The sequence below is a fragment of the Gigantopelta aegis genome, chromosome 6 (assembly GCF_016097555.1).
Source record: "Gigantopelta aegis isolate Gae_Host chromosome 6, Gae_host_genome, whole genome shotgun sequence".
Classification (NCBI taxonomy): domain Eukaryota; kingdom Metazoa; phylum Mollusca; class Gastropoda; order Neomphalida; family Peltospiridae; genus Gigantopelta; species Gigantopelta aegis.
In genome coordinates this window covers 24,186,229-24,205,919 of record NC_054704.1, presented here as the reverse complement: position 1 = coordinate 24,205,919, position 19,691 = coordinate 24,186,229, and the positions used below count along the sequence as shown (strand labels likewise).

The 19,691-nt window shown below is 34.9% G+C and overlaps 1 protein-coding gene across 1 annotated transcript in view; it reads left to right on the top strand.

Moving 5' to 3' along the window:
- The window catches only part of LOC121375660 (tyrosine-protein kinase transmembrane receptor Ror2-like), a 122,525-nt gene extending 103,883 nt beyond the window's left edge, over positions 1 to 18,642 (top strand). The window contains exons 7-9 of the mRNA XM_041503222.1: positions 6,704 to 6,897; positions 15,788 to 16,030; positions 16,809 to 18,642. Coding sequence (XP_041359156.1) covers positions 6,704 to 6,897; positions 15,788 to 16,030; positions 16,809 to 18,004 — 1,633 coding nt within the window. The 3' untranslated portion in view covers positions 18,005 to 18,642. The remainder of the gene's footprint in view (positions 1 to 6,703; positions 6,898 to 15,787; positions 16,031 to 16,808) is intronic.
- The last annotated feature ends 1,049 nt before the right edge of the window (positions 18,643 to 19,691 follow it).

The following is a 19,691-nucleotide window of genomic DNA, read 5'->3' as shown; positions in this document are numbered from 1 at the left end:
TGTTTGTTCTAGTCAAGACTGACACCGCAGAATGGATATAGTTTGGTAGAAATGACATCTCTGTTCCAGGAATAACTTTAAGAAGAAAACAAACCAGTGCTTGGTAAAAAATAAAGTGTTGATTGCAGTGGTATAACTTGACATGACCTAGCTGCACCATCATGTGTTTGTCTGCTAATTAACTGAGAAGGAGTGGATGGACGTTTTAAGTTAATGTGTGGCTTTTACAGTTGTGTATTTGATAGAAAGAAAGAAAGAAATGTTTTATTTAATGATGCACTTAACACATTTTATTTACGGTTATATGGCGTCAGATATATGATTAAGGACCACACAGATATTAGAGAGGAAACCCGCTGTCACCACTTCATGGGCTACTCTTTTCAATTAGCAGCAAGGGATCTTTTATATGCACCATCCCATAGACAGGATAGAACTTATCACGGCCTTTGATGTACCAGTCGTGGTGCACTTGCTGGAACGAGAAATAGCACTGACAGGGATCGATCCCAAACTGAGCATGCATCTTTACCACTGGGCTACATCTCACTCTTTTTTTTTTTTTTTTTTTTTTTGTTAATACATATTTATTGTCTCAGATCATATAGCAGTGTCGGGTTTGGGAGCCCCGACTCACTGCTTTACATTTGTATCCATGATCTAAGCAGCAACAAACTGTGTTAAAAATAACAAAAACTAATAGAAACTGATTCAGGGTGAAGTTCAATTCATGCATACAGATGAACATGGACAGTGATCTATAATATAACTATTATTATGATCCGAGATTTAAACCGGAACAGAGAAAATATCGAATAAGAAGGATGAGAATCAGAAAAGGATTTAGAAGAAGAAGAAGAAGAAAAATACAAGACAGATATAGATGGCATAAGAAGAAGGAAAGAAGTTGTTTTGAATTAAATAAGACATGAAACTCTGCGATCTCCAAACAGGCCACGCACTAAATCAGTCACAATATTTATTGCTACATGTATATATGTATACATTATATTTTCTTAATATTAATTATATCTATATTACTGTCACTCACTCATTAAAGAGGTTGAGCCATGGGGGACCATTCTTTAATAAATTTTTCACAATTGCATTTTTTAAATAGAATATATCTTTCTATTTCAAATTTTTTATGCAATATGTTTTTAATGGCAGTGATTTCTAAGCATTTTTTTTGTATTTTTGTACAGTAAATATAGTATTTTATATTAATAATTAGCCAATTAAGAAAGTTATCTTTTTCATTATTTATGAAATCAAACATGATATTATTTTTATTAAAAGTAATTATATTCCCAGTCTTAGTTAATATCCAGGCTTGTACCGAATCCCATAAGTTTTTGGTCTCATTACACTCTACAAATAAATGTGATATGGTTTCAGGATAATTACTACATAAATTGCATATATTCGAATCAACATAGCAAATCATATGTAAAAATGTATTAGTAGCTAAAATTCTTTGAAATAATCTGTATTGGAACCTTAATAATGTTGAATCGTTCACGCATTGGAAAGGTAGCAAATAGTACTGTTCCCAATCACTTGGTGTAAAAATAAACCCTTGATTCGTGTATTTAATTTGTGATTTTGGCGTTACTGATTTGAAGTTTATTATATCGTACATATCTTTACATCCTCGTTGGCTTTTTAACAATAGTTTTAGTTTAAATGGAAGAATGGGTTTATTTATTGTTGTGAAACTATCATCTTTCAAAGTATCTAAATTTTTAAGGTATGATTTTACTGCTTTTACCAGTGAAACAGTACAAGAAATTTGTTGTTGTATGATATATATTTATAAATTTACCATAAGACAAAATATCACCTTGTTCATTGAATAGGTCACTTATGAAAATAATGCCTTTGCTGGCATAATTTTAATATATAAATGGTTTTCGATCTATAAGTATTTCACTATTATGCCAGATGTTCGTACATAAAATATCGCTCTGTATTTGATAGTTCCAAAAATGTTCATGCAACATGCCATTAACATATTAATAAATCTTTGTTTATTACATGTACATATATATACATGTAAAAGACTACTTTTTTTTCATCCCATAATAAATGTTTGAGATTATTCATTGTATACCAGAAATATTTTTGCACTGTACATTTTCTGAAGTTCCAGATTTTAATATGACCCAGCATCTCTTCATGTCCTTTTAACATTTAATCAAAAAATAAAAATAACCAAGGTTTATTATTCAAGACCCTGTAAAGTTTTCTAGATTTTTCATAAGATCATTTTAATATAAGATTTTGAAATACCTATGCAGTTTCTTCTAAGCATTGACCTCATATTTTTTATAACATAATTGATAATAAATTTTTTTATTACAGCCAATTAAAGTTGTCCCTCTGGAGTTGGTGATGATTGACAGTATCCACCATATTAAAAAAACATCTATAAGGGAGCTCATTATAACATTTTATTGGCCATTTATTGCAATTCTAGAAGGAAGGAGAAATATAAAAATTTGTCTAGAGTGTGTGTTTATGATTAGACGCACACTGTGCGCAGTATATAACAATTATGTGATGTTTGGACAGCAGGCTGCTGGTGGGAAATCTGATAAGCCAGGGACTTCAGGGTGATTTCTGTGACAGCTGGGAGGGTGTAGAATAGCTCATATAGAGTGAAAGGTCGTTGCAGGTCGTGTGTGTTGACAAGCGGTGTTAGACTTCAATGCCTTTATTAGCTAAGGCAAGTCCCATGCAACCTGTTCCCATGTGTTTAGTCTGTGAAGATCTGGTAACATAGAAACAAAATTAGGAAGAGTGGGATTCTTAGATTTTAAAACTGTAATCTTCAGTAAATCTTATCTTATTTAACTGTTAAGAATATACCATTCATGTTAATTGTTTTTACCAATGCATGCAATTAATTAATATGACTCAACTGTACTCTTTATAATTATTAATCTAGGTCAGATAATAATATTTTATTCTCCATTTTAACACACAGAATCTGAGTGATTATCCACTGTTATGTGTTACAAAGTATTAAAATAAAACATTCTGACAGATTTGTATGTGTATGCATGCCCTTAGTGTGGATCATGCAATAGGGGGTTCTGTGATTTTGGCAATTGGGGCAAGCAAAATGTTTGCATTTTAGGGTGGTGTTTTTGGGTGATGACCTTTCTATATGTAGGATGATCTGTGACTTTCCTATATATCTGTGTGTGTAGGATTAGGGTTTGAAAACCCTGAAACACAACCACACACACTCCATCATATGAAGGCTGTTGACAGTAACTGTTGGTAACAATAACACATTAATTTATTAAAGCTTTAGTTGTGTATATATTTTCCATTTTTTTAAATTCTACAATTTAGGTGTGTACAGTTAACCTAGCAGAGGCAGATATTTTGATCTATTTTATTAGGTGAAAAAAAAATCAGCAGATTTAATAGCTAAAGTAAGTTACTTGCTTCCACCACTACTACCTAACCCATAAGCCATAAATTAGGATGGTCAATTTAAACCACATCAGACAATCTCTTGTGTTTTAAAAGCAACCAACTGTATTACTGTATTAACAGTTCACATATTCTTTTAATATGCATAATAAATAAATCAACATGTTTCAGTGCCACCACTTAGATCAAAGACAACTGTTTGAAATTCCATTAAATGTCTGCATTTTTAACACAGAAAGAAAGAAAGAAATGTTTTTATTTAACGACACACTCAACATACTTTATTTACGGTTATATGGCGTCAGACATATGGTTAAGGACCACACAGATTTTGAGAGGAAACCCACTGTCGCCACTACGTGGGCTACTCTTTCCGATTATCAGCAAGGGATATTTTATTTGCACTTCCCACAGGCAGGATAGCACAATCCATGGCCTTTGTTGAACCAGTTATGGATCACTGGATGGTGCAAGTGGTTTACACCTACCCATTGAGCCTTGCGGAGCACTCACTCGGGGTTTGGAGTCGGTATCTGGATTAAAAATCCCATGCCTCGACTGGGATCCGAACCCAGTACCTACCAACCTGTAGACTGATGGCCTAACCATGATGCCACCAAGGCCGGTTTTTAAAACAGATTCCAGTGTGCATGAATGATATACCATATCTCTGAATTCTTTTAAACTTTGTCCCATTTCTCACAGTGTAAAATTTATTGCACATATCCTCTAGGTGTGGCAGTTAAAAATAACTGTAGATACACATGTATCTTACTGACTGATAGAGCACATGCAAATATCTAGAAAATCTCTGCAATGGACACTTTGCACATGTAAACCAAATTAGCATGAGAAGTTAACACAATCTCGTGAGTATTTTTCTTGGGTTGGCCAGTTTTTCTTTAAACTGGGTAGGGTTTCTTTCTCTGAGGAATTGATAAACTGGGAAATTAATAATTAGTCTCCGTGGTCGCAGCATGGGTCTGTCTTGTTGCAAGATGTCAGTTCACCAAGGTGACAGGAGTTCCATGTGGGAGTGTGGGTTTTACATGTGCAGTGTAGTTGTGTTCTTCCTTGATGAGAAAACGTGTACAAATGTGTCCAGTCTACTTTACCCATTTGGGTCTTTAAAACACCTGGCATTGAAAATAAGTATCTGATGGACCAGTGTTATTATCTAAGATGATGTTTTTTGTACACAAATATAAATACTGCACAAGTGTCTTTTTAATAATAAAAAATACTGATATGCATGTTTTACATGTATACAAATAAAGAACTATAATGTTACTATATGTTAAGAAGAATGGAACCTTAATATTGGATAAAACAATTTTTGCCTTTGATGACTTTGAAAACATCAAACCGGCCTCGGTGGCTTCGTGGTTAGGCCATCGGTCTACAGGCTGGTAGGTACTGGGTTCGGATACCAGTCGAGGCATGGGATTTTTAATCCAGATACCAACTCCAAACCCTGAGTGAGTGCTCCACAAGGCTCAATGGGTAGGTGTAAACCACTTGTACTGACCAGTGATCCATAACTGGTTCAACAAAGGCCGTGTTTTGTGCTATCCTGCCTGTGGGAAGTGCAAATAAAAGATCCCTTGCTGCCTGTCGTAAAAGAGTAGCCTACATGTATGTGGTGACAGCGGGTTTCCTCTAAAAAACAGTGTCAGAATGACCATATGTTTGACATCCAATAGCCGATGATAAGATAAAAAATCAATGTGCTCTAGTGGCGTCGTTAAATAAAACAAACTTTACTCCTTTTATTTGAAACATCAAAATGTAATATTGTGTTATAATATATGGTGTTTTGTTTTATTATATCAACATTAGATTAAAACATCCTGGGCACATACCTCAGCTATTTGGGCTGTTTGTCAGGACATAACAAAGAGTTAATAGTAACTGATATTAGTGGTTGTTAGTGTGACAGAAAATTGGGTGTAGTAGCATTACACCTCCCCATTAATCTGTTAACATGGTCTGGGTTGGAGCTGATATAATGGGATTTATTATCATTAATTTGGTGTCCAAATTATTACCAGAATATTTTGAAACCAGTTGTGGATGCAAATCAGTAAGGTTCCAGTTAAAATGGCAGTGGTTGCAAAACAATAGATACGTCTGCAACTTTCAAATCAGTTCATATTTTTTATTGACTCATGATTTGTTAGGATTTACATTGCCATGAATAGTGGTCATAAAGAGTTTTCATGTTTTTCAACTGTTTTAGTATATTGGTAATAATTGGACTGTTTTGTGAAACATTAAAGGGACATACTCTAGTTTTTAAACACTAAGGCATATATTTTACTATTAGAGCAGTTTTTGATAACTGAAATCATACTTTACTTAGATTTTATTGTTTAGATTATCCATTTCCGTACATTTGAAGTGTTTTTGGTTTAGGTTTTGGGTTTTTTAACATACTGTAAACCGTGAAAAAAATGCGTGCGTATAAATTTCGCGTCGTTCGCGTCCAACCTTATGTCGCGAAATTAATACGCACGCACTATTTTCCAATTTGAAGTGTACATAAAGTAATTTGTTTTGTTTTGAAATATTTTATTGAGAATAAAATTCACAAAAAGATTCACTCAACAGGCAACTATACACGAGCTCTCCTTGATGGCGACTAATCGTTAATTGTTTTATGTAACTTCAATCGATGGCGACTAATCGTTTGTTGTTTTATCTACCAAAGGGTGTTAACAGTTAACAACTGAAGCTGTGAGTTGTGATTCTAATACAGGTGAGGTGGGTAGGGCCTAATCCCCTCTATAGACTCTGTACCAGGCACAATTGCTTGATGCAGGATAACAGAATATTGATTTACATACAGTAACTTTATAACAATTACAGTGAGCTGTCTTTATCCACTTTTTTTTTTTTAGCTGTCAACGGTCGTTTGCGAAATTAACACGTCGCGAATATGCGCTAAGGTATACATTCGCGAAAAAAACATGTCGCAATATTAATACGGTTTACAGTAACAAAATGCATTTCTTATATTTTTATAAATGCACGTGCATTTAAAAGTAAGTTACGGAGTCAAGTTTTAGCCTATTTTTAGAGGGTATTTCACCATTTCAAAGTCACAGACTCATGTTTCACTCGATTGTAATGTAGTCCAAATGTGTTACAAGTTTGTAGATTAACTACACTTGTGTTAATTTTCATGGGTTGAAACTAGTGTCTGTCCCTTTAAAAGACAAAAGTAGAGAATAATGGGACATTATTTTATTTTTAGGGAGAGTTGTCACGCTACTCAGATCTTGTTGTGTTATCGGGAATGGGCTATGGTGGACGATACAAGGAGAAACCCGACAGTGTTGCATGGCAACAGCTACTTCCAGCTTCCAGAATGTTCCAGCCTGCCAAGCAAGTTCAACAGCTCATGTACTGAAGCTAGGATATTTGAGAGACAACCACATGAAGTCACAAGTATGTATTCTATAGGCTGGATAATGTCCATGAATAGACTTTTGTCTGACCTTTAAAAGTAAAGGAGCAAGATCTTGGTTTTCTGGTGATATTAGCGTCAATTAAAATTGAGGTTTCACATTTAGCTCTATTTCTCTCAAATTAAGTTTATTGAAAATTAAAATTTGTTAAGATAATCTTATAAAATATTAACCAACAATATTGAAGAACAAAATCAGTTTTAAAGGAGATTTATAATTTTAGATTCTAAACAAACAAACAAAATAACCTGACAAAAGTGGTTACAAAATTGATCAAATAAATTTTTGATGGTTACTGAAGGAGAGGTATTAATAACATCTTACACCTTATTGTTCTGAAACTAAATGGTAGTGTTGTTATAATAAATCACGGTTCCATGTCAACAGCATTTTAAGATATATATCCTGCCATTAATCTATTCATAGATACAGGAGAGTGGAATCACTCCATCCATTAACACAAATGAGGCTTCATTTACTTAATTTGTTGCAGTTAACCCCAACACCCACTGGTGTGTACCTAGATTAGAACGATCTCTCCTGTTGCGGTCTGTGGCGGATACTTCAACTTCTAGCTTATATGTTCTGATTGGCAGCACTACCAAATTAAATAACCTCTCATTGAAATATGTTGATGACCATAGAAGCATTTTGCCATAAACTGGCCAGAATTTGTGTCTGTCAGTAAGGGAGATAACTCCTGATACTGGCACTAACTTAACTCTTCAGGGGGGTACAAAGTTGGTTTAGTACACTGGTTATCAGGTGACCTTGTTGCATTTAGTCTCCAGTGTCGGTAGTCGGTGATAAGATGGTGGGAGGGAGATTCTGTCCATCTTCTTTGATAACTGAGGAAATGACTCATGTTGCCACTGATGCCACTAAATTATGGTCTAATGATGCTGGCCTTCTGGTCTCTTCTTTGATGTTTTTCTACCCTTATCAAGCCAACAGTGTTACTATATCTGTTCTGATCTAATCTCTGATATAGAAGAAAAGTGAAACTGTTGTTTAATTTTGCTTTTACAACTTTTGAGCAAAAAGAAATCTCTGTTCAACTGAGCCAGAACGTGTTGAGGTCAAAGGTTATTTATGAGATGAATGATACAAATTCTCAGCTTTTCTACTGGTAAAGGTTTATTGGAATTTGGCTCATGAAGAAACAAGTATAAATATTATGGCTTCAGCAAAAACATATTCTATTTATTACCCAAATTTTATTTTTAACCCTTGATCACAAAATCCCTTGGACACCATTTCTACACATGGTGATAAATGTATTTTCTCCAATATGAAGATTATAAATTTGTAGATATATTTACATAAAATAAGCCACATAGATAAATAAAACTGTATGCAGTACTCCTTCCCTTTTCAAGTACATTAAGTGTTTAGATTACTTTGGACATATGCATATTAATGCCACTGCCTTTGATAAACAGGCCGTGGAACTGTGACTGGAATGCAAGTGAACAGCAGTAAACTGAGTGAATCCTCAAGGACATCTCTCAAGTAGATTTGTAGATTACCGGTACTATATTGGTGCCATAGATATTGCCAATATAAAAGGTCTAAAAGAGAGGTATCAGCGCCATCCTTAAAAACCCATTGATTTCTTGTACTTTGTCAGCTGGTTAGTCAGTGGATACAATTGCTTTATTTATTTTTAATAATAATTATAGTGAAAGAAAAGAAAGAACACCAGCAGGTTAAAGAAACCTTTTGATGGACAGGCCATACATATATTATTATAAAAACTGAAACTACAATCCTGCAAACTGCTTAGCATGCCCTGGGACATATGCCATCCTCAGGCTTGTATGCAGGAATTTTAGCAGAAGAGGTCTAGACTGTGGCAACCAAAGTTTATACGTGTAGGCAGGGGGTCAAGTCATGCTCTCCCCCCCCCCCCAATATATTGGAAAAAAAGAACATTTGCTTGAAACCCTCCACTGCACATGCACCTGATCCTGATAAGGTTTATTAATGGAAATGTATTTTGAGACATTTTAAATTTAGCATCTATATCATCCTTTAATGCTTAAATGGCCAAATTGAAGAAGGCTTATGCTATAGTAGATGAATTGGCATTGAAGTGACAGAGTTCAATGAGTCTAGATCTGGAAACTACGGCTAAAATGCCATGAAGTGGCAACAGTGGGTTTCCTCTCTCATCTGTGTGGTCCATAACCATATGTTTGACGCCATATAACCGTAAATAAAATGTGTTGAGTGCGTCGTTAAATAAAACATTTCTGTCTTTCTTTCTTTCTTTCTTTCGGTTCAACTGAACTGATGATTGGTTCTCGAAACCTTGATTACTTTGATGGTTTGACACTCAGCTGCTATAAATAATCGTCAAAACAGGATGTTAAAAATGATATAATGAATATAAATATGTTTGTTAGTAAATTTTTGTATTCTAGGAACATGAATCAACATCATTTAACTACATGTTGCATCATTGGCTATTCCATTTATAATGACACAGAGGGTGTGATGTTGGTTGCTTTGAATCATATTGGTATTCTGTTAGTTGGTTATATTTAGGGTGTGAGGTGGATTAATTGGCTTGGGTTATCGCATTGATGATTATGTTTAGGGTTATGTTGGGGGTGTGGGTTGCTATTATGCAGCAGTTACATAGTGCTTAATAATTTGTATTTCATATTTAAAAAATATATATACATATACTTTTTTGTATGAATAATATTCATGTAGATTTCTTTCATATCAATAGTGTGATTGAAAAGATGCTTAAATGTGCAGACCCTAGTTTCAGTCTGTGAAAATGGACAATACATTTAGTTAATCTACACACCTGTAACAGGTTTAGATAATGTTAAAACAGAGTGAAACATGAGTCTGTGAAACAGTGAAACACCCTTACAAATAGACTAAAACTTGACTCCATAACAGTTACTTCTCAGATGCATGTGCGTTAATAAAAATACGAAAAATGCATTTTGTGGTATTAAAATGTATGTATTAAAACTTCTCCCTATGTACAGCAATAACATGTTTTACTGAACAACATGAGGAAAAAGTTAATGATAAATATACACATTTCGTTTTTTCTTTAAAATCTAGTAACCCATTGATTTGTTCTCATTTAATATTTAGTTAATTAAAATAATAAATCAGTAAATTCAACAGGCATTATTTTGGGGATGTATTGCACACTCAACAGTCCCATGTTACTATATAGGAATTGCACGTATTTAAGATATTGGTAATAAATATTTCCAGAATCATTAGATTTTAATTTTGAGGGCATGGCAAGTGTTTCCTTCCTTTTAATAAAAACAAAATAGGTCATCAAAGCAAATTGGAGGGGAAACAAAAGCAAAACTGGTTGCAAGCATAGTTGGTCACCAAACTGTAAATTTGTTTGCATATTTTAATTATTTTTAACAATTAAGGATACATATACAACATGTAATATATTGGAAGGTAACATTGACAAACTAGGTAGGGAATTTTTCTGGCTGTCAGTAACATCTGATTTTGAGGGCATAAGAGCAAGTAATTAGGGAGGGCAACTACAGCACTTGCCATTGGTGTCATGGTAAAATTTGAATCTTGCTTCCATCCTTGTTTATCATCTTAGGCTTATGGAAAAAGGAGAAACTGGTCAACAAATTATACCAATATAATTGCAAGAAGAACATATCTTGACCATGGGAAGAGACACACATCAGAATCCCTTTGTTAAACACAAAGAATGTGGTTTTCATTACCAGAACTCACTGTCACTTTATTTTAATAATGACATTCCAAGGACACTGGTGCCATTGTTAAAGACTTCTCAGAGCAATTTTAGAACACCATGCTACTTGTTCTGCCAACACCATCCATCACTTTTATGAGATAGTAAAAATACATGCTGGCTGGCCTACTGTGTGATGGGCTATATTCTGCCTGTACTTGAGTCTCTCACTGTTTGTTACTTTATTGGCTCGGTAAGAATGTTCTTACAGGTTTTTACAACCAAGATCAAGAGATTTTGGTAGTGACACAAGTGCAAAGACAGCTACTGTTTTGTTACTTTTCCACTTGTCAAAACCCATAAAACATTCTTCCGTGGAAGAACGTTAGTGCTGAACATTTAAAACAGACATTTTTTTCACTAATGCTAATACATTAAATAGATAAGAGGACCTAAACACTTTACCAAACAGTTCAGTAACAATGCACTGGAAATAGATATGGAAAAACCACACACACAACATACTTTACAGGTAATGGTGGAAGAACTGATATTTTTTACTGTAAAACCTGCATGCCCATCTTTTAAGACAAAAATATAGCTACAATCAAAGTGTGGTGTGTGCTGTACTGCTTGTAGGATAGTCATGGTAAAACATTATTTCCACTGCTTAATAAAGTAATAGACAGGGTGTTTATTATATTTGAAATTTAAAGATTGTCTATATCTAGTGAGCGGCCTCAGTGGCGTCGTGGTTAGGCCATCCGTCTACAGGCTGGTAGGTACTGGGTTCGGATTCCAGTCGAGGCAGAGTGAGTGCACCGCAAGGCTCAATGGGTAGGTGTAAACCACTTGCACTGACCAGTGATCCATAACTGGTTCAACAAAGGCCATGGTTTGTGCTGTTCTGCCTGTGGGAAGTGCAAATAAAAGATCCCTTGCTGCCTGTCATAAAAGAGTAGCCTATGTGGCGATAGCGGGTTTCCTCTAAAAAAAAACAGTGTCAGAATGACCATATGTTTGACGTCCAATAGCCGATGATAAGATAAAAAATCAATGTGGCATCTAGTAGCATCGTTAAATAAAACAAACTTTACTTTTTATATCTAGTGAATGTGTACCAGTAATTGCATCAGCCTTGGTGGTGTAGTGGCTAATCTATCGGACTTATGACTGGTAGATACTGGGTTCACACCCCAGTACCAGCTCCCACTCAGAGAAAGTCGGTAGTAAGAGCACAACATCAACTTCTCTTAACAATTATCACTAACCCACTGCCCTGGACATGCACACAGCCCAGATAGCTAAGATGTGTGACCAGGACAATGTGAGTGAACTTCAGTTGAATATAAGCATGAAAATAGGTAAGAATATAGTAATTGTAAACATTATGTATCTACTTGTCGGGTAAAAGAAAATATACTTAATGTCATCCTGTAAAAACTGTTTTGACTTCACACTGAGTTATTTAGGCAATCATTTGGCAATTTTTCAAATACTGGCAGCAAAGAGAACTGCTTTTGACAAGTGCATGTCAAGGTGGGGGTTTTTTTTTACCATGAGCTATAAATTTCCTTACAGCATCAAAACTGATGGAAGCTAACAAAATGTTCTCATAAATTGTCCACAAAAAATAACATAATTCTTTAGTCTGTGTTTGTTTTGACAGGATTTTTGAAAAAGCTATTTATGTATTTTTTTATCAGAAGCTATTCAACTTTCTGTGGTACTCTATAATGATAATGTTCCTTCTGTGTTAGTCACATATGTATTCCATAAATTTGATTTAACAGTTTAACTGTTTTATTTAATTCCTTTACAACCATCTTATTTGATTATATACAATAATTATTTAATTAATAGTAATATTTTAATCAATTTGATATTTCAAAGCAGATACAACAATAATAAAAATGTTATATCGTTCAGTAATTATTTTGCTTGGTAGAGAGGTAAAACATTCCAAATATTTAAAGTTTGTACTAAACAGTTTTAATTGTTTAATAAAACAAAAGCCGCTAACTAGGGTTATTGTTGATTAAAGGTTTTTAAAAAATTATTTAGTTTTATATATCATTTAATTTACTCTTCTTTTTATTGTTCACCAAATGTTGTACCTGCAAATTAAAATAATTTGTACAAACAATCTGACAAACTGTTAGCTGATGTTGATCCTCAGGAAGGTTAAACGTTTCATTCACAAAAGGTTCCAGTGTAATGTGCTGTGAGAACTGTCACATTATAGCCCCAGGGAATCAGTGACTACTTTGTCTTAAAAACTCTTAACACTTGTCTCTGTTTTCTCTTTATTATTCCTTCCAGATGTTGCAACACAAAGCCGTATTTAAGAATAAGCTTTAGTTCAGGAAAAAAGAAAATCATTCTAAACCCCCAAAAGTTTCTTGCTTGTTTTAGGGTTTGAAGGAGGGTGGGAGTTTTGGAGCAGACTTAAATTGAACAGTGCCTTTTAAGTGACTAAAGTTACATATTAAATAGATTTTCCTGTTTAGATTATCAATGTCTGTGTAAACAAGGTATTGTCATTCTAACCTTTGTAGTAGCCCAATAATTTTGTATGTATGAAAAAATATATAGTACAAAGTAAAATGAAAAATGACTTCTTCAGACATTAGCACATGACCGCAAACACATTAGATATACATTATAGACACTGGTATTGTAATCAAGAAAATGTATTTAATATATAATTTTAATCTTTAAAAATACTGTGTCAGTCAGAAAAACCTTATAAGGAAGGAAAGAAATGTTTTATTTAACGACGCACTCAACACATTTTATTTACGGTTATATGGCGTCAGACATATGGTTAAGGACCACACAGATATTGAGGGAGGAAACCTGCTGTCACCACTTCATGGACTACTTTTTTCGATTAGCAGCAATGGATCTTTTATATGCACCATCCCACAGACAGGATAGCATATACCACATCCTTTGATATACCAGTCGTGGTGCACTGGCTGGAATGAGAAATGGCCCAATGGGCGAAACACCGTACAATGGCTGCAGTCTTGGGACAATCCCTTTAATACTGGTGCCATATCTTCCAAGAGAATCTTTCCTTGGTGCAGATCAAGGTAAAGTCACAGATAAGTAAAATGTGCCAGAACACCCAGAACCAATAGATGCAGATGATTCCATTGTGTCGCTGGTATGACAACAACGGGCTTGGTCAGTGTGTTTTTCATGAATCAAAGATGCACGTGCTTCACAAAAACTGCTACTCTGGTGAAATGTGTTTATTTTCTCATATCGAAACGTAATGAGATAACGTCAACTCTTGACAGGCGTTCAGTTTTCACAGGTGCATCTTATTGGGTGATTTCCGGAAGTCTCTGCAGCAGACATTATACGGCGGGGTAGATAAACTTACCGTGTAAGAGTGTTCAGATGTGCTGCACATCCTCCCGAGACACAATACTCAATGAATTTACACACGCGGGTAACAGATATTGTCTAGCAGAATATCGGGCCTGGGATTGAGGTGAAGCTCTGTCGGCTATCTGATCTTCAGTAACCCTGTGTTATTATATATAAATGCGATACATGGATTTAGTGCATGTGGAGTTGAGAATGCTTTTTGCTTGTTACTGTAGTACATGTAGTAGAGGGCTGTCTCTGGATGAGCAGAACAATTTTCCAAAATATACTGATAGAAATAAGGGAGCACATGGTATCTGAGACCATTTTTAATTCACTATTAAAGTAGTCATGTCTGTAACAATACAGATGTAATGTGGCTCTGAATGTCAGTACTGTGGGTATGTCAACCAGTAACACAGTTAACTTCCTTATACTCTGAGTGGTGGCTTTGGTTGCAGTCAGCATTATCTTCTACTATTTGTGTGTTCCTTTATTTCTTTCCATCAGTATATCTCTGGAAACAAAGCAAAAACCCATAGTTATTTTCCAACAAATATCAATAATTATGTGACATTTTTCTTGCCAAATTAACATAAATAAAATTTGTTCTTAAAGGTCACAATTGACAAATGTGAAAGAGTACTTGTATCATACCTGTCATTAGTACTATGGATCGACGACTATAGATAGGTATGGTATGGTATTCTATATTATGGCTCTCTCCACTTGAGATTCATGATAGACACATTTATCCCAAGCATAGCCTTTGGCTTTATTTGCCAGTGACTATAAATTCAGAACAGACATGGCTTGGTAAGGTTGAGGGAGCATAGAATTTGCTGTAATATTTTAATGAATACCAAGGATTCATTCATACTGAGTATAAAAAGGAGAGAAAAAAATTGTTTCAGAACACTACAGAACAACATTAACCAATTAATGTTCATTGTTGATCAAACATCATCAAATAATTTGTAAATATGCATGGTCACTGTGGTTCTTTTTCACAAATAGGACCATGTAGGCATCAGCAAACATTCTGTTTGGTATAAATCGGGTAATTAAAAAACAAATCAAATCTGACTTTTTTTTGGTTGAATAGCAGAAAAGGTATTCAGAGCAGAACACAGTAATTATGTTGTGTATTGACCATAAAAAATTTCCATTTTGATACATTACATAGCTTACTTTTAAAATGGTACCAGGTACAAAAGTTAATTTTTAAAAAATGCTAATATTTGCACTAAAAATTATATGAACTGTTAAAACCCCCACATCCAATGGTTTCAGTCATTGTAATATAAATATAAGAATCTGTCACAAAGTTAGTACTACTAATAGTAGTGGGGTGGAATCTAGCTCAGTAAGTAGAGTGCTTACCTGAGATATTTACACCATAGGATCAAACCACCTCAGTGGCCCCAATCTCTGATTGGGTGTTCCCATCCCAACAATTGCCCCACACCTGATATATCAAAGGCAGTGGTATGTGCTGTACTGTCTGTGGATATAAAAGATCCCTGATGGAAAAATGTAGCAGTTTTTTGCTAGGTTTGTGTCAAAAATGACTAAATGTTTGATATCCAATAGCCAATGATTAATAAATAATTGTGCTTTAGTGGTGTCATTAAACAAAATCAGACTTTAACAAAGCTAGTTGTGGTGCCCTGATTATATTTAAGCCATGTTGTAATTACTATTAATGATAACTACACTTACGTGTAATTCTACCATACGTATTTCATACATATGTTTAATACATGTATTTATTTTTCAGGCGAGTGCTACACAGATACAGGGCGCTGGTACAATGGAACTGTGAATGTAACAAAGTCAGGAAGGGCCTGCCAGGCATGGTCCACGAACTTCCCCCACAAACACGACCGACCGCCGACAACATTCGTAGAGCTGGAGAACTCTGAAAACTATTGTCGCAATCCTGGTTCCGAAGAAGCTAGTCCGTGGTGTTACACTATGGATAAGTTCACACGCTGGGAACGCTGTGATATCCCCAAGTGTGGTACGTACAGTCGGTGTTTGTCTATAATATGAACTGTACATGTAAGCCTGTAGCATGAAAGGTGGTCAGATTAGGACAATTGTGTGTATAATCAGTGTTCGAAATAAGCACTTGTCCGTTTGTTCTGACAAGTGAAAATCTGCTCGGACAAGCAAAATATATCTCAATGGTTGTTCAGTGGACAAGTAAAAATTTTCAATGAAGTTTAATTTTGAGAAATCAAAAGTACAGTCCATGTACTTGAATAAAACAAAAAAAAAATTGGGACAAGTGAAAATTTTACTGGACAAGTAGATTTCTTGATGTACCTGTCCGGTAGACAAATGAAACATTATGTATATTTCTATCGATGATATACAGAGATAATACAAAAATAAATAAGGTACTCACATATAAATAATAAAAGCATAAAGAACAGTCACATATATTTTAAATTCTTCATCTCATTTTGTTTTAAAATTGGTATTTGTAATAACTTTCTAAGATCATTATTTAAGCAAGAAAATAATGGTTAAATGTCTCTTCCTTCAAACATGTTTAAGTTATACTTAGAACTCTGGTTCATACTTAGAACTCTGGTTCATACATTGATTAGTTAAGATATTTATTAATACAAATATTTGTCTTCCAAAATATATTTTTTAAATTCTTCTACTTTAATAGTGTACCCAATACACGTTCCTGTATTTCTAAAATGAATTATCACATAGGCCCTACAAAGTTTCAAATAATGACAGTTGAATTTGCATTATATTAAAACAAAAGTTATTTCTTTTAGATGTTAATGGCACAGATCCAGATGGAAATGGTTTGGAAATGACTGATAAAACCAAGACAGATGGCCAGCCCATATTCACACTGGATGTCATTCTAATCATCACCATCATCGCGTCCGTCATCGTCATCGTCATGGGACTGATAGCAGGGTTGTTTTACTATGTGTTTGCTCACAACCGCTCAGTCCGATACAATGCCACTCCACAAGAAGACCTTGACATTGACATTGAGAAGCTTCCGCAGAACCAGTCATACCACCTGATGAAGGAGAAGCAACACCTGAACCCTAAACTGGAGAGTCTGGAGTACCCGAGGAATGATATTGTGTACATAAGAGATATTGGGCAGGGTGCATTTGGACGCGTGTTCAAAGCCAAAGCGCCAGACATTGGTAAGGACGATTTTACGATGATTGCAGTCAAAATGTTGAAGGAAGATGCTTCTGATGACTTGCAGTCAGACTTTGAAAGAGAGGCTTCGCTGATGGCCAATTTTTCACACCCAAACATTGTTAAGTTACTGGGCGTGTGTGCCATTGGTAAGCCCATGTGTTTGCTGTTTGAGTTCATGAGTAAAGGGGACCTGAATGAATTCCTCAGACTGTGCAGTCCGGATCATTATATCACTCATTCTCATTCGGACTTCTTTGGCTACGAGGTGGCCAACATTGACCTCGTTGATCAGCTGTATATATCAAAACAGGTTTCTTCAGGAATGGTGTATTTATCATCCAAAGGATACGTTCATAGGGACCTTGCCACGAGAAACTGTTTAGTCAGTGAAAACTTGACTGTTAAAATATCAGACTTTGGCTTAGCACGCAGTGTTCACAGTGTGGAGTATTACAAAGGCACGGAAAATGATGCCATTCCCATTCGGTGGATGCCTCTGGAAGCCATTATGTACAATAAATTCTCAATTCAGTCCGATGTGTGGTCATTTGGTGTGGTGCTGTGGGAGATTTACTCTTTTGCTTTACAGCCGTATTACGGCTTGACTCACGAAGAGGTGGTTAAGTACATTAAAGAAGGAAAGGTCTTGTGTAGGCCGGACAATGTAATACCACAGATTTATGAGATAATGCGGTCTTGTTGGCATAAGAAACCATCGTCAAGACCTTCATTCCATTCGCTTCAAGATTCACTTGAAGCCCTGTATGAAGATCGGAAAAAGAAGAGGAAAAAGGAAAACATTTGATGGAATAATCGTGTTTTGCTGTTTGGAACAACAGTGTGCACAGTGATACAAAGGATCTGTGGTTGGCAGCATCTCCAGAGGAACGTGCAGAAGCTGATGGAAGTTGCATATGGGTATGCAATAAGGTGATTCCATTGCACAAGCTGAAACCAATTCAAGTTGAGGAGGAAAAGGGTAACAATAGTCGAACAACCATTGGTTTTTGTCATCTTAATGCCAAAGGACTTGACAAATCAGATGTTGGCATCAGTTGATGATGGTATCAGTTGATGACTGCACATTTTCTAAAATGGTGGTGAAACCATGATGGTTAGCCATGGGATAAAGCTGCATGAAATCCTCAAGAAAAACAAATCATTCCCTGTGAAACCTCATTACCATTCTGATTGTAATTAAAGCAGCATTATATGTTTTGCTGCTAACACAATGAGCTGGTTTTGGTTGCCTGCTTGTTGTAGCAGTTGACATATGTTAACCTGCTTTAGATTGCTGTGTTTGATACTATAACCAGGTTGAACAGGATCAGTCTGGACATTTCTGGACATATCATGATGAAGGAACAAAACAGCCAGTAGTTTTGTGTGTAGGTTTATGTTTTATGTATTTTGTATTGACATAAATTAATACATTTGATGTTGCATTTTTGTGTGCAGTATTTATGTTGTAGTTTGTTGGTGTTTGTATACAAAGGTCCACAAAAACTATATCTCAGAACAAATTCTAAGTGTGTTTACATACAGATACATATTATTAGTACAAACTGAATCCCATGTGACTTAAAATTACATGTAGGTTTTCAAGTATAAACTAAAATTGCAGATCCTGTTATTGGGAACACATATATATGTATTTGGTCATTATATTTATTACAATTTTGAGGACTAGAATGTTATTATATGCTATATGTACTATGCAATAGCTGTTATTAACTTAAATAATGCTCCAAGCACAAATTTAAATGACAGTTTGAAATACTAGAGATTGTCCAATGCTGTAAGTATAATGGTGTTTCTGAAGTACATGTATCTCTGATTACTGCTTGGAGCTACTGGTGTATCAATTATCTATGTACTGCCAAGAAAAGGTTTACCTTGAAAACATAGATCAGACTAAATTAAAATCACATTGTTTGCTATATCCCAACCAAATAAAACAAAATCATCTCCATTCACTTTGCTCATGATTGTTTTCCCTTTCTGTCTAAATTCAGTAAAATAAAAATAAAATAATAAAACTGCCTACTGATTAATTCCTTGCTAAAATCAGAATACAGACAACTCTTTTTAAAGGATGGTCTCATGTATGGAGGTCCAAGAAAGCAACAATCACTATGTTACAATTCGGGTGCTTGAGATGTTGTTCTTTAATTTTACAATTTGTTATTCACAGCAGCGTTGTCATCACAGCTGAGTTTGGCTCACCATTAGAACAAAACCTATTGCATTTATTTCCAGGTTGCTCTTTTGTAATATGTTCATAGCATGTATGCATCAAATTGTATTTATTTGGACATCATTTCAACATTGGCCATACTCATTATAAACCATTTTGTGTTTTTTCAAATGTCACTGCATCTTGGCTACCTTGCCTTGATACTGGTATGTATATAAATACCAGAAGACATTTTTTCCCCCTTTTTTAATATTTAAAAATTTCTCAAGTCACATATTGGTGGTGTTTTTGTTTT